This window comes from Nicotiana tabacum, chromosome 22, assembly GCF_000715075.1.
Source record: "Nicotiana tabacum cultivar K326 chromosome 22, ASM71507v2, whole genome shotgun sequence".
Lineage (NCBI taxonomy): Eukaryota > Viridiplantae > Streptophyta > Magnoliopsida > Solanales > Solanaceae > Nicotiana > Nicotiana tabacum.
Genome location: NC_134101.1, coordinates 117,149,565 through 117,166,134, shown reverse-complemented (window position 1 = coordinate 117,166,134; position 16,570 = coordinate 117,149,565). Strand labels below are relative to the sequence as shown.

Below are 16,570 nucleotides of genomic sequence, written 5' to 3'. Positions count from 1 at the left end.
TATATATATATATATATATAAATTTTATATATTTTTTCGTCATGTAAAGTTAAATGCGCGTTTTACCGTTCAATCAAACGATACTTCTATAATACTTTTTTTATAATGAGCTTGTACTACAACAAATTTAATAAAGAACCACTAAAGTAAACCCCCTAAATATGATCAACATAATTTTTATTTTAAAACTTGTAATTTTTTGTACTTGTATTGCTTTTAGAGACACGCGCAACATGCTACATTAAAATTTAAATTATTATTTCTTTAATATTTTGGATTTCGAAATCAATTAAAGTTTTTTTTTTTAATATGAATTATGTAGGAATTCCTAATATTTAGAAATATAAAATTAGGGAAAATTTTACTTAAATAAATTCTTTTCTTACTTGTTGTGAACTATAATTCAATTCTACTACAATTATGTTTGCTTGCTCTTTGGAATAGATTCGGCATCACGTGATTTTGTACTGATCAGTTATTACAAAATTGATGCTCAAATATAATAAATTTTAGTTTACCAAGAAAATAATTAAAAATTTAAAAACATAACCAGTTAAATCATATACTATGACTTTTGATTGGCAGTTGCCCGGAAAAGTAGTAAGTTGAATGGTTGGGAAGCGTTTCTGTCTCTCGTTCTTTTATATTTTTTATTATTTTAGAAATGGTTAGGAAAAAAACTTATTTCCAACTTTTTGTCTCTTTATTTTTATTTTGTTAGAATAAATCTATCACTTTAGACTATATCAGATAGCAATAAGTTTAACGTAAACGTATGAAATATACTACATATCAATTAGTTATATTATCTATGTAATTATGAATTTGACTCTTTATTTCTAATCAGGCAAAGACTAATAAATATTCTACTTGGATTGCAAAACAATTCTAAAATAAGCCTCCTTTGATGTAGCTTAATTTAGTTTATTGATTCAGAGTAATTTTTTCTTCAATAACAAATATTTAGAATTGTTTTTGTATATAATATGAATACATATTTAAAAACAACTATTTTAATTATCTCAAACATATATTTCAAATATTATTTATATGGATTTAAAATGATATGTTTTCATTATTGGGGTAAGAGGAAAATAACTTTTTTACATATTAATCCCCAATTTTCAACTCTATTACGCCCGAAGGCTCGTCCTCTCGTTTAATAGACGTCGCTTTCTCCCCCAAAACACATACATGCGCCCCGTGTTCATTACCAATTATTTTTCGCTCTCGTTCTTCGTTTTTAGGGTTTCAGTTTCATATGCTTTGTTGAATCAATCTGATTACGTACGGTTGCTGATTTCGGGATCGGCTTTTCATTCTTGATTCCTCAGGTAGATTTACGGAGGACGAATGTATTGAACGTTTTAGTTTCTTTGTTTTTTTTGTTACTTTTATCAGTTGTTTTTCCCCCCTGAAATTGTGGATTTTCTTTTTTTGTGTGATTATCGGAAATTGTTTTTGTTTTATCGCGTGTCGAATTTTGAGTTTGTTGGATTATGGTTGATGACTTTGGGGTTTCAATTAACAGATGAGCTTTTCGATCAAGACTATAAATTCATTCATGTTTGTGCTTTTCTGTCACTCCGGGTGGAGATGCCTATGGTAATTCGTTGTAAAAAGTGAAGTTATTTACTGGAAGATGGTGTTTGATGCAAAAAATTGAAAATATATTTTCAGGCAAAAAGTGATCCTTTTTTTTTTAATTCAAGTTGGAGAATTGTTGAGGAGTTACTGCTTGTTGCTTCTGCTTTCTTTTCATCTTTCCTTGAGTCGGGATCTATCGGAAATAACCTATAAGGTTTGTGTAAACACTACCCTCCCCAGATCGATTATACTGGGTTTGTTGTTGTTGAACATTGTTGAGGAGGTCTTTTCATCCAAAAACTGTCATTCACTCACTAAGCACGAATAATACTTCAATAAACTAGGACGTGCTGAACACCGCGCTTGTCCAAAAAAAAAAAAAGATGTTGTCCAGACAGGTCCAAATGAACTCTTTGAAGGAGATGGAAATAATATTTAACTGGCTGTGACACCCAAGTGTGTGGCGTAGTGGTCAATGAAGTGGGTTGAGAACCATGCGGTTTCATGTTCAAATTCCAGTAGAGACAGACAAAAATATTAGGTTATTTTTTCCATCTATCCAAGCCTGGACGGAGTTACCTGGTACAAGTTGCTAGTGGGAGGTAGTTAGGTATCCCTTGGAATTAGTCGAGGTGTGCACAAGCTGACATGTACACCACGGTTATAAAACAAATCATTTAACTGGTTGCGTCTATCATTGCCTAACTGTTTCTGCTGTTATGGTTGTGAGTATAACGCAATTGTAGATGACAAAATCTGATTATTGGAAATAATCTAAAAATATGAAGTTATAAGAGAAATCAGTCAGATCATTTGAAATCTAAAACCCTCTATTACAGCTTGTAAATGTAAAACTTTTTGGGCAAGCTGGCCGTTCCCTTCATTTATTGAGTCAGATTCACTTTTTCATGCTCCCTTATAATCTATTGAATCAATTCACATTTTGAATTTGCTATGCGCTATGCATTAAATAGTGAACCACTAGATGTCCTCATTTGAAGATATGAAGCATTATCTGGATCCAAAAAGTGCGTAGTTCTCTACAATGGCACTGAACTTGTGAATATCATGCCAATACACTTGTGGCTGCGGGGCAGTTTCCTGATACCTGTAACTTCACATTTCTTCTTTTCTTTTTTACTGTCAAGTTTTCCAAACAGGCTAAAGGGATGTTATTTAGAACATGCTGACAGTGAGAGCAGTATCTGAAGAAAAGGGCCATTACTTTACTGGGCTAAAATAAGACTAATCTAAGTCTGTCTGTTAGTGTTAATACTTACTATTTCAAAAGGAAAAAAGGTTGGCTTTTAGTGTCACACTGGTTTATTTTAGTGCTTTTAGCACAGGACATATGAGTTGACGAAAACTACTTTTCGCTTGTTTTAGTATTGTTTCTGTTAGGGAAGGTTATTCAGCTGATTGCTATATCAGATTGATGATGTGTTTTTATCATGCGTTCTATTAAGTATCGGAAGTAGATTTTATATAGGTTACCTATCTGAATCCATAAATGTCTGGAAGGTTGAAGAATTTTTCTTCTGGATAAGTACACAAAGGAAGAACAAAACAATCTAGCATTTGTTTGCTTGAATTGGTAAATGAATTTATTTTAAGAAGAATGTTTGTAGCTGTATGCTTATATCTTTCTTCGGAGTTCTGCGGCTTTACTGAATGTGTGGGATCCACGACCTTCTATAAGTTGAGTGAAAGGAAATTTTACATTTTCTGTCTTGAATATCCTTTTCCAGTCTACCAAACACGCCTTAACCCTCCTACAAGGTCTTGCTGCTGATGCGCTCCTTAGGGAGTGGAAGAGACTGAAAAATCTGCTTTTCTTTTGTTATATTAATTTTCTTTCCTGATGCCATTATGGATTTGAGAATGCTGCTTATGATCACTTACAGAACAGTCGAGAAAGAAATGATAATAAAGCAGCCATTTAGTATCTAAATATATACTTACAGAAAAAAGAAACCATTCAGTGTCTGAATATATTGTAAGATTGCTTGTTGAGCAGTTACAGCTGGCAGAAAACAATAGTTGGGTTTTTGCCAATGGAGAAAGCAACAGATTCTAGCTTATTTGTCAATGATGGTTCTTTCATGGAGAGGTTCAAACAGCTCCAACAGGAGAAGGAAACGGAAAAGGTGAAGACTGCCTCTTCAAAAGAGTCTAAGACAGCTTCCAGTATATTGGGATCGTCAACTCCGAAGGCCGTCATTAATAAACCAAGCTTTGAATTAAAAGCTAATGCATCACGGAAAACTACTACAGCTCCTTCAGGTGGGAAACTTGCATTCAGCCTGAAACAGAAGTCCAAAATCGCTGCACCTTCTGTTAAGCTAGGTGACGATGAGGATGAGGATGAAAAAGATGCTGGGAATTCTTCAGGAGATGGGCCAATTAAACGGCAGAGGGTGGCAGAACCTGGTGCTCTGCACCAGCCTGTTAGACAAATTGATGTTGGTAAATACTTCTTACAAAAATTGGAACTTTGTTGATGATATCCCCTCTCTCCCTCCCCCCCCCCCTCTCTCTCTATATATATAATTTCTTTTTCTTTAATTTTTCCGTTTGCTAGGGGGATTTAGGCAATCCGACTCATTTTTCATGGACTTGTGATAGCTTAGGAATTTCGATAATTTATGGAGTCATCTTAGTTCTTGTCCGTTGGAGAATTTATTAATGTACTTATTTTGCTTTATGTTGGTGGTCGCATATGAGGTGATTTCTATTTGGTTGGACCTCATAACACATAATCACTTAATGTCTTGTGCAAGTTGTGTTATTGCTTATCATTTACTACTTCTCTGTCCTTGTAAAAAAAAAGGCTTTACTGCATCGCTGTTGTTGAAGCCTTATGTTGCAAATCCTTTAAGCCCTTCATTAGTCAAGATTGTACCATTCTATGTTGTACTTTGAGAATATTCTCTAGGCATTGTGGATGAGGAGGACCAGACATTCTTGAGTTACTGTTGTCTGATCGTGCAGCTTATACCTTAAGTCCCTACAAACATTGGTGGAAAGAGATGTTCAATGAAAGATTTGGAAAATGCGGCTACAAGAGTAATTTACATTCACTTGTTCATGCTCTTGGTATTAATCAGTTATTTAAGTGACATGCAGCACCAAATCCTCCAAGTGATCCAACAGTGAAGAAAGTTGCAGACAAGTTAGCAAGTTTTGTGGCCAAGAATGGAAGGCAGTTTGAGCATATCACACGCCAAAAGAATCCAGGAGACACTCCATTTAAGTATGAATCAGAATCTCTGTGGTTTCTTTGTGTGTGATAGTCCCATTATATCATAAAACATTAATTCTTTTCTTTCATGGCCTTTATTTTCATGGTTTATCCTGTCTTGTCAAAGCACATAGGTACAATTGTGGTTGTATGACCTCGTACCCATGATTTTTGTTGCATCTATTGTCTTCTATTGTTGTCCTCTCACCCTCTTAAGAACTGGTTTCATTTCTTGTTCTTCCTTTCTTCTTGTTCGTTTAATTGTCTATTTTGTGTTGGCGCCTAGGAGCTCTTTGTTTGCCAACATCATCGGTCTCTTTTAGAGTTCAATCTGATGAGTTTGCTTTACTGTAGATTTATCTGTAGCCTATAATGTATCGGTAATGGTCAATCATTTAATTTCTCTCTCTCCCAAAGAAAAAGAAAATTCTTTATTTTAATATTGTTAATGACATTGTCTACTTGTAGGTTCTTGTTTGATGAAAGCTGTCCTGATTACAAATACTATGAATATCGACTTAGTGAAGAGGAAAGGGCTCTATCACAGACTACGGATGCCCAAACATCCCTTAGTGGTTCGTAAAAATTCTCAGCATGCTTATATTGCTTGCATAAATCTAATTAGTGCTTTCCATGTATAGGAGTCCATGCTTTTACCAGCTTTCTCGTGTATTTCTCTAAGTATTTATGCAGTTTGTTTTTTGGCAGTAACTGTAGCACTAAAGCTGCTCTGGTATACCTGAATTTTATGTATGTAAAAGTGTGACTGGGTAGTAAGAGTTGTCTTTTCCTTTCAGGAAGCTAGATGTAGTTGCTCTTTCCGTTCTTTTCACATGCTCTCTCTAGGTATTGGCCATAGGTGCATCCTCTTTTGAGGAACAAAATTAAGCTATGACTAAATTATGATTTAGAGTCCTATGAGTCTGTGAAATGGTTGAAGTTTTACAATATATTCAAGCTTAAGGCTTTCAGCTGGTTATATTTTATATGGCATTTTATGTACTGTGTATATGTGTGTTTGTGCATGTGCGTGCCTTTAGCTGAGCACCTTGAGCCTTATCTAACTAAGTTGCCAGCTTCATTTTGTTTGCTTCTAGTGTCTAGTTCATTTGGCTTCACTTGATTAACGTAATATTTGTTTGCTATTATTTTTTCAGTTATTTACTTGATTAGCCTTTTGGTGCTGTAGGTGTTACTAGCACTGCTACTCCTAGTTCAACGAGTAGTTCTCATAGGTCACATCAGCAGCATTCAAATTACCAAATTCCTGCATCAGCATTATATGGAGCAGCGGAGAATACAAGTTCTTCAGATTCAGCTGGAAAATCTGGTAGTGTCATTTATATGTGATTCAGTGTATATTCTCTTGGACTTTTGTTTTGATTATTCACCCTGGAAATATGTGATTTGGGTGTAATGTCATGGCTAACAATGGAAATCCTGCTTTTATACCTGAATTTGTCAAACTAGGTTAGCATACACAAGTTTATTGAGGCAGATAAGTTTTCTAGTGAGGTTAGAGTACGTGAGGACAGAAAAATAGTGCTTGAATTTTGAAATTGGATTATTTTTCATCACATATCTCTATTCCCCTTGAAAAGCTTAGAACTTCAGGCATCTGAGCTCAAACGAAAAAAAAACATTTAAAAAAAACTCAAAGACTGTTTTGTGCCTCTAAAGCTACAGATTTTGAACTACTGGTTTCTTTGGGAAAATTTAATTTCATTTGGGCCATTATTTGTGCACCTTCTGCACTGCATCAGATTGTCATATAATCAGAAATTCAATGTTTGATGAACTTCACGAAATTCCGAAAGGTTTTCAATGATGGTTGGGCTTGTACTGATATTTTGTCTTTTCCAGGTCATCCAAGCGGTCCATCGGGGTCAGATCCAATATCAATGATGGAATATTACATGAAGAAGGCTGCAGAAGAAGAGAAGCTGAGACCATACAAATCTTCAAAAGATGAGATGCCTCCGCCTGCTTCTCTCCAAGGTTTGTCGCTGATTTTATTCGATTCTGTTATATCTTTGTTCTGATCATCCTATTAAAGCTTAGAACTTCAGGCATCTGGGCTCAAAATAGATCCAGTAAAATGCTTATTAAAATATATCTAAGTCTTCTGATATCTTATTTTGTGTTGCAGCTCCAGGAAAGAAGGGGCATCATATGGGAGACTATATCCCGCCTGAAGAGCTTGCTAAGTTTTTGTCTACCTGCAATGATGTAGCTGCTCGGAAAGCTGCCATAGAGGCTGCAGAAAGGTCGAAAATACAAGCTGATAATATTGGCCACAAACTTCTGTCTAAAATGGGTTGGAAAGAAGGTATATCATCCTCCTTTTAGGAAAACGTTGACGGAGTTGGCTGCAAATAACTTGGACCTGTAAATTTTAGAGATAATATTCACCACTAAGATGTTTCGTTTTTTTTGGTTAATAATATTTACTTTAACTCCCAGAAGGTGGGGTGTACTCCTTGTTGGCTATACTCATTCTCCACTATGATAATGTGGCTGACTAAGATAGCTACACCTGATAACATTATCTGGCAATCTGCATACATATCTTTCTCCCATCCCTTTGTTGAAATATAATATCTCAAAGAACTAAAGACTCGGGTTGTTTATTGTTAATCACCTTCGTAATAGCTAAGGAGTCTCCATTTCTGGTTATTATTCATCTTGGAGCACATAGCAAATTTTTATGCTTTGTTTTTTGGGGAAAGGAGGGTTCCATTTTCTTATAGACCTTTCTTTAGGAGCAGGGCGGTTTAACCCTAAGCCTAAGGGGTCGTTTGGTTGGAAAACAAGTTATCCTAGGATTAATCGTGCCGGGAGGATAAAAATAACACTACAGTCCAGGATAACTAATCCCGCCACAATTAATCCTGGAATAACTTGTTTTCCAACCAAACGTGAGATAAACTCATTTCAAATTTAATCCCAGGATTAATTACCCCTTATCCCTTGTACCAAACGAGCCCTAAGAGTCTTCTGTTGAGTGTTCAATGGGGTAGGGGGATGGTTTTGTTCTGCACTTGATGAGGTTACCCTCAGGTCTGAGGCGCAACCCCCTTCCATCTTGTTTATTTAAATGGATAAATACACGATGTGTAGCAAGTTGTTGTGGTAACTAGGTTGCTATCAAACTTTCCTGGACTTGGAAGTTTTGAATATTGTACATCTCGTGTTGCCAATGCTAGAAATTCTTGAAAACTTTTGCTATGATATGCAAGTCAAGCACATCTGTCGAGGTAGTTAATAGGAGTTCGTACTCACAAAATACTAGCCCTTGTCATGTTTTAGGATGACAAGTGGTAAATTCATATGGAGTCTAAATCTCTATGTGAAACTGCAGGTGAAGGACTAGGGAGCTCTAAAAGTGGTATTGCAGATCCAATCACGGCCGGCAATGTAAAATCAAATAATTTAGGAGTTGGTGCTTCCCAACCCGGGGAGGTAACTCCAGAAGATGATATCTATGAGCAATATAAGAAACGAATGATGCTAGGCTACAAGTACAGGCCAAATCCGTTGGTATGACCTTTATCTCCTCTTTTTCTGAACCTTTTTGATGGTTGGTAACTTCTCTTTGTTATTTAGTGTTGCTATTTATTCAGCAAAGTAGTCTGAAATGCGATAGAATCCAGTTTGCATAAGGGAAAATAAGAAGACAACAGTAATATGAGAAGAAAACTCAAAAGGAACCATCTCGACATCACCTTCTTTGTGAAGCCAATAGAAGCTTCTATGAGTCAAGATAAAAATCACTTCCTTCCTCTATCTAGTCTAGGGAGAATATCAAGGGTAACATTGACAACAAAAAAGTATACCGTCACGGGCGTCACCTAACAGGAGGGAGAATCTGCTCTGGCAGTGTATTCGTGTAAAACTTAATGCCTTACGAGGGCATTGTTCGTTCTTGGTTTGGGGATATTCTCGGTTTAGAAAGAGGGAGGGATGGACGGAGGAAAATTGATGTCTTAAATTTTTATTGTAATTGGAACTGAGGTTGATATATCTGTTTTCACAGAACAATCCTCGGAAAGCATACTACTGAGGCATATTGTGGAATATTTCCAGCTGGCCATCTAGAGGGTGCAGTGCAAACAAGGCAATGACTCAACCTCTATATTGGAGTATCTTGAGTTTGTTATAGTTTACTTTTGGAAGACATTATTTTGAAATTGATGTTATTTGGTCTAAATACCACTCCTATAAGTTTGAATTCGTTGTATCTGATATATTGAAGATGACATGTGGTTCGAACTCATGTATTGTTCTGCGGCTCTTTTCTATTCAAAGTTTTCAGTTGAAGCATATCTAGTATCTACAGCGCAATATGAAAGCCACAGAGTGTTTCGTGTTCAAAGTACCCTATGATATTCTGCTCTATTGTCCAAAAGGAGGTCATATATTAATTCCTTATTTTTTTTTTGACATAATGGTTACATATTCAGAAATTACATGTAAGGTAATAAGTGGTGTAAACCATAATTTCCAAATATTTAAAACTTTTTTTGAAAGATCGCCAGTTGAAGAAAATTGTCAAACTTCTAAACTTTGCGATAGTGCGATAGCAAATGTGAGAGATGGGGTTAGGGGGTACTGGTATAGTATCATTTTTATGATGCAGACATGCTAGTTTACGATTTCCTAACAAGGCACCAAATTCTTATATGCTTTCTGGTATTAATTATTCAATTATGCTCCAATTTCTTATCCAAAGGTGCAATATTCACTCATATCTAATTCCAAATTCGTTAAGAATCCACAAATCAAAAGGATAGAAATTCCCCTAGTTTTGGAGCTGCTCCCTTAGTTTCCCAAATTAATGACAACAATTGTGAATACTTAGCCATGGATATAGAAAAACCAATTTGCTATGATTTCACAACCAGTAAACTAAAGGAAAGAATTAGATCAAAGTCTTCTTAACCTCCAGGAAGATAGACAGACATAAGGAAGCTTTAAAATGCATTTCACTAGATTTCCCTTAGGATTGATTACATGTGATTGCATTCCATTGAACCCATTGATACCCACAACGCCTTGGCTAATTCCAATGTGTGAAGGACCTTCTTTTAGGATGCTTTATATCTCAAGAACAAAAAAATGCAAAATTGGAAGGGAAGAAGAAAGAAAGTAAAAACGAATAAAATTAAAGAAAGAGCAAAAGAAAAAGAAGAAGAAAGGTTTACGAAATTTTGAAAGAAAAGCAGAGGGGATAAAAGGCTACTTTTCGTGGTCCTGTTTGGGTAGCTCTGACGGCTTAATTATAAAACTACTCCTGATTCTTGAATTGCCACTTAATTCTAATATTAGTATTGTCAATTTGGTGTGTATTACTTAAACTCTTTTACTTATTTACCCACACGACAACAACAGGGGAGCCTTGGAGCAAAGGTAAAGTTGTCTCCGTGTGACATTTAGGTTACGAGTTCGAGCCGTGGAAACAATCACTAATATTTGTATTAGGGTAGGCTGTCTACATCACACTATTATGAGTGCGGCCCTTCTCTAAACTCTACGTAAAATATGGGATACTTGCTGCCTTTTTACCCATACGACAACAAATTCTTAACAAAGGGAATGTTATTTATTGCATTAATTTGTCAGCTTCCAATTATGGAAATAATGAAAGGAAGTCATGAATTATTATAGGCAAAAATAAGAATTTAGAGGTATAAGATGCCCCCAAATCTAATTCCACATCCATTACGAATCCAGAAAAGCAAAAGGTAAATCCAGTTGAGAGAGAAAGAAAACTAGCCAGTTTAAAGTTGACCTATCAAAGTTCGTGTTCCTCAGTTGCCAAACAAATAAAAACAGGTTAAGAAAACCCAAGTGACACTTCTGACTAATCTTAACTTTTGCTTTAAGATTTAAACGAGATTTATGTTTCCTTAGTGCTTGATTTAGGTTAATCTTCATAAAACCTAAGCTAAAGAATATCTTCATTAAGTAAAAACTAAAATTGAAAATTGAGAGATAATAGTTCCACCCGTGATTGCTAATATATAAATTGCCAACTAGCCACTTCCTCAACAAAAATATTACTAAACTTTTCACTTCCATATAGGAGTATGTTAGTTAATCAACTATTTATGCTACAATTAAAAAAAATTAAACACTGACAATGTGAATGAGTGTTACAAGTATTAGTTAAATTTAGACATTGATAAGAATGTGGAGGGTGTTTTTGTAAATAAATATTTTTTTTTTAAAAAATAATGCAATACATATTATTTTTAATATACCAATCAAATGATCAATAAAAAATAATTTCAGTATTACTCATACACCTTATTCAGTAGTATTATTTTATACACCCGAGCGAAATACCCTTAGTAGTAATAGCATGATATTCCTCTTTCTATCTTCTGACAGGAACAAATTCCAAGTGATATGCTTTATCTCAGAAGAATATAAATATAGTAGTGTTACCAAATAAATAAATAATAAATATAGTAAAACTAGTACGTCATACTCCGTTTTTTTGATCTTATGTTCTCACCTTTAGTCAATTAGATCCAATGACATCCAAGCAACCCCCAACCCCACACCTCTGTTTTTGTCGACTATATTGTTTCATTTTCAGAATTAAATATTAAAATCCAAAAAAATATAAGTTCATGTTCGATGTATGAAACTCATTCATGTATGTGCGTATTACCCCCAAACGTTGTGGTGCAGTGGATGTCACTGTTCTTTCCTTAACCAGGGGTCTCGGATTCGAGCCATGAGTATGGAAAAATCCTTGGTAGGAAGCGCTTCTCCCCGAATGGGGCCCTACGTGATGCGAATCCGGATATAATCGGAGTTCAATATGAATACCGAACACCGAGTGAAAAACAAAAAAAACGTACGTGCGTATTAAGGCTTGACGCATGATTGACTGAGGATGTTGTCATTCACTAGTTAGCTAATAGAAATAGCAAAGATAATACATCACACGAGGATAATCATGCCCGAAAACATAAAAATTATTTATACAATTAGATCATTTATTAGTTAATTACAGATAAATCGTTATGGTAAGAATTAATAAGTGATATGATAAAAATAGTAGTTATACCTTTAATTCATTTAATTTAATCTGACTGACATAACTCTTAAAAGATTAGTCACACAATGTTTTTCTGAAACATTCTAAAGCATTCTTTATCATTTTGGAGCAAGTTTTGTAAATTATAATTTCTTTATTTATTTTTTAATGTTAGGACACCATTCGTTTAGGATAGTGGAGTGTACATACAAAATAAGAATTTGGAGAACCTTTTAATTCGTTGAGAGGAAGTAGTAAAGGAGATATCAACCACACAAAGTGAGGATGGCAAATGAAATGTGCTTTTCTAAACATACTACTATATACTATTCCTACAATAATAGCTTATCGGATTCCTTAAAATATTCATTCCCTTTATTTTATTCCGAAGTGGAGAGCCTTTTATCATCGATTTACATTGGGATAAAATATTACTGGATTCGGCTTTATTTTTCAAATTTAGTTTTTTTTTTTAACTATCAATTATAATTTTCTTTGCATTTTTTTATAGTTTCTTTTGGTGGTGGTAGAGATGTCGGTAGAGGGTGGGTGGATGGGGAAATGGTTCATAATTCAGGTGCTAGCCGCCATGGGCTCAAAAGTAGTAGGGTAAGCAGTTTGGAAGTTTCATGTACCATGCACATTTGCATGTGTCAATTTTGGTCTTTAAATTATATTGAATAGTCTCCAAAATAATATTTTTTTGATTTTTCACGTGCTATTCGATATTTGTATTGAGATTTCGACTAATTCGAAATCGCTCCGATTTAAACTCATTGAAGGGGAAATAGGATTAGTTTTTTCATTCTCAAGACTCGAACCCGTAACTTAAGAGTGAAGAGATCCTATCCATCAATCTCGTGTTAGAATTGCAAATTTGTCATGCCGGGATTCTATTTCATAGCTTGTATTTCAGTAAATAATTATTTATGCAGATCGATCTGTCTTAGAGTACCTTGGTGTCCTTTGGTTGGTATATACTATATCTTTTGCCCTAAAATATTTAAGCCTTTTACAAGGCTGTATGGTGCTTAATGCTTTCCACTATAAGATGGGTTATATATAGTGACCCTTTATCTCAATTAGTTGTAGTTCTTTTAATTAAGTACATGTGATTTAGTAGCAATTATTATATACCCATCTCAAATTAATCAACTTGCAGCTTTGAACCAGATTATAAGAAAGAATTTATTAGTATTTGAAGACCTATTATTAACTCCATTAGAGAGAGTAACCACCGATAAGAGACTGCTAAGTAAATAGTCCCAAACAAGTGAAGCAACTAATTAACATATAATTAGGAGCAATTATATAGGGAACTACCATTAATGATTAATGTGGTGGACCAATAAATTAAAAATACCAAATAATTATACCAAAAAATAAAAGAAAAAGATCACAGTCAACTCGTTCTTCAAAGGCGTCCATATAATCAACGGTGAGAATTCATACTTAATTACGATTAAGGAATAAATTTTCATATAAAAAAAATACTTGTTTCACATTAATTGATATTTATGTAATTGCGAAAGAATTGTTTATCCCTACTCTTTTGTCATATTGAAGGTTTGGGATACATCTTGATAGGTCATTAATATTGCAAAAATAGTTGTTTTTTCTCCATCTTTTTAGGAAGAAAAAATGATGGTTTGAAGTGTTCTAATTAAGGAGATGGTCACCAGAGCTGAAAGTCAACTATCAAACCAAACATCCTATCCGATTTTTGAAGATAAGGGTTGACTTTTTGTACACAGTTAATTACACACAAGCTTTAAATATGTACTAATATGTAATTTGTCTAAACTTGGCAAAGACAAATTAGCTTATGACTATTTTTAAAGATTATATGCCAAACTAGGAAGGTATCACGAACGAAGTCAATAACAATGCACAGGATCAGGATATGGCCATCTTAGTTAGTACTAGTAGTATATATACACTTCTTAATTCAATCTATATGAACAATATTTGATTAAATATTGGATATAGAGTATGTTTAAGACGTTAATTTGACTTATATATAGTGCTTGTTTAGTTTGAATTATGTAAAGTCGTACAAATTTATGAAACAAATAATCTTTTCATTGAGGGTGATATATATAATTCGAATGTAACATATATTCTATATAATTCCTCTCGTTTGGATTTTTTTTTATTACCTTTCTCAAAAGAAAACTTGGAAACATTATTTGTTTATGAAATTTGACCCGTTTAAAAAAAAATTAAAGAAAAAAATTCAAGTTTCTAACATTGGCGAAAATCTTTTCTTCCACTCATAAAACTTTAATTTTTTTTTTGAGGGCCGGCCCTAATTCTGTAGCTAATAAGCTTGTGCCTTAGGCACCCAAATTAGGGGCCCCATTTTTAGAAATAATAGGTATATAATGATTTAATAAAATAAATTTAGAGTTTTTAGTACAAAAGTAGACTTTTTCATATAAAAGGAATTTTTTTTTTGAATAAGTAAATAAAGTAACCGTTTGACTTACTTAAAAATGGGTAGTATGGATAACTTTTCTAACGTGTGAATTAAAATTGATTTGACAAAAATAGAAATGGTACAAATAGAAGATGCTATATACTCAATCAAATAAAAAGGCTTGATTCTTTTTCAAATATTTATATTGCTTATAGAACAATGTTTTCAGTTCCTATAATAGTTACCTCAGCGGAAACAAGTTTTTTAAAATTAAAATTGCAATCTTAGCTAAAGTCAACAATGTCAAGAAAGATTAAATATGTTGGCTATAATATCAATTGAAAATGACTTATTGGAAGAAATCAAGTATCCAAAAATTATTAACAACTTTACATCTCAAAAAGCTAGAAGAATAGATTTCAGACAAAAATATATTATAATCTTTTAAAAAAATTAGGCCTTATATTTAACTTTGACATTAGGCCACATATGAGCTTGATCCACCCCTGACTTATTTTCAAGTAAAATGAATACCCAAATACAACTTTAATTGTCAAAAACTATTTTCAATATAATTTCAAAACTCTTTTTTTCTTCTTCTTAACTTTCAATCAAATCTATGTCGAAACGATAGCAAAAGGAATCAAAGACGCATACTTAACTAAATGAAGGTTGGATGCGTTTAGTTAGATATTACACAGACAAAATTAAAATCATTATATTCACTCATTGGGGCCTATTATAGTTTGGAGGAGAGGTTACCTCGCTTTTTAATTTCTTATTAGACTAACTTTAAGGGACGTATTTTTTTTTATAGATATTGATCAAACTTATAAAATGCAGTATCATTCTTACTCTAACTAAAAATCAACTAGCTTTTGACACTAACAATATACTGAGATACCAGTAGCATAATTATCCATTTTCGAAATTCTGCTTTACAACTTTGATTCACTATTCAGTAGTGTCTTCAAATAAGTAACTTTATTATGATTAATTTTCATCCATTTCCATTTTCAGTCATATGATTTTTCTTGGACATGTAGGTTTCAAAGTGATATGAAATTTTAAAGAAATTTCTAATACAGCTTTATAAGGTTCCTAAATAGAGAACATATAAACTGATTGTTTACCCGTAAAACGGTATAGTTGAATTTATACGTGGTTTATAGACAAATGAATCGATTTGATCCTAAAACAATAAATGAATTAGAGAAAAATATAAGACTTAGCGTTGAAATCGAGATAAGACGATAGAGATCTTGAGCCCGGGAACAAAGCTTACGGAGGCTGTAAGAGTAATGTAAATAAGCAAGAAAGTAAAATGTTATTGAGCTTTGAATAGAGTATAGCTTGTCAGAAAATCCGTGTCCTTTACAATGATGGTAGAGCTCACTATTTATAGTTGCACTTAGGGAACAAAGTTCTAGGATCAAGCCCCTCTTAAATGAGAATTATGAGGGCCATTAAATAATGTGTAACGGTAGGCAGTGAAGGCCGTATTCTCTGTAATGGACCTGCACTTAATGCCATAGAATATTCTTCATTGAAACCGGGTGACAAACATTTATTTTGCCTTTATGAATATTATTTTCTCAGATAACAAGCGAGATCATTACCTTCGGGCCCGACTGTCTTCTGTCTTCGGCTCCACGTGTCGCCTGCTCATGCGATCATTAAATATGAACATATTTCACTCTATATAGATAGTTTCCCTGCTTTCCGGTGGCATAACTTTGTGTCACTGGAAAGTTGGCAGAGATACCTTTTTTTGGCAGGAAATTCTCTGACCCCCTCTGAAAAGTTTCTGACAGTTGATTAGACGCACGTCTCTCCGCATTTAATGTTCCAAACACGCGTCATCCTACTTCAACACCACTTTTGCCGGTTATCTAAGTAATTATGGCCACGATTTTAGCCACCTATTCCTTTACTTCGTATCAAACTTTTTAATTTACACTTCATAATTTTCCAAACTTTCTCAAACTCTCTTTACTCAACTCGTATTTGTCTTCAACTTTCTCTAACCTTCTTCTTTAAAGAAAACCTCTTCCTGACTTCTGATAAAAATGGCTTCTTCCAAAAACTCTAGTTTCTCAAAGAACAAAGGTAAAACTGATGATACTACTCCTCCTACGGTGAGCACTATCATTCCAAGGAGCCTTGTTACAACTAAGGATTTCAAAGAGAAGTACCCTTCCGCTAATCCTCACACATGGGCTATTGGCATGTATCCTTTTTTTATCCCTCTTTCAAGCATTCCTGATGTGAA

General features: G+C 34.0%; 1 protein-coding gene across 2 annotated transcripts; it reads left to right on the top strand.

The window, feature by feature from the left end:
* The first annotated feature begins 1,135 nt into the window (after positions 1-1,135).
* Positions 1,136-9,151, top strand: LOC107775837 (SURP and G-patch domain-containing protein 1-like protein). Of its 2 annotated transcripts, none has more exons than XM_075243791.1 (9): positions 1,136-1,334; positions 3,589-4,053; positions 4,714-4,840; positions 5,297-5,403; positions 6,018-6,158; positions 6,692-6,826; positions 6,978-7,157; positions 8,190-8,368; positions 8,865-9,151. In XM_075243791.1, exons 2-9 carry the CDS (start codon positions 3,642-3,644, stop codon positions 8,889-8,891), a joined length of 1,308 nt encoding a protein of 435 aa, XP_075099892.1. In that variant the 5' UTR covers positions 1,136-1,334; positions 3,589-3,641; the 3' UTR covers positions 8,892-9,151. The 2 variants fall into 2 exon arrangements, with proteins under 2 accessions (XP_075099892.1, XP_075099891.1); XM_075243790.1 differs by having other exon boundaries at positions 1,187-1,334; positions 3,605-4,053.
* The last annotated feature ends 7,419 nt before the right edge of the window (positions 9,152-16,570 follow it).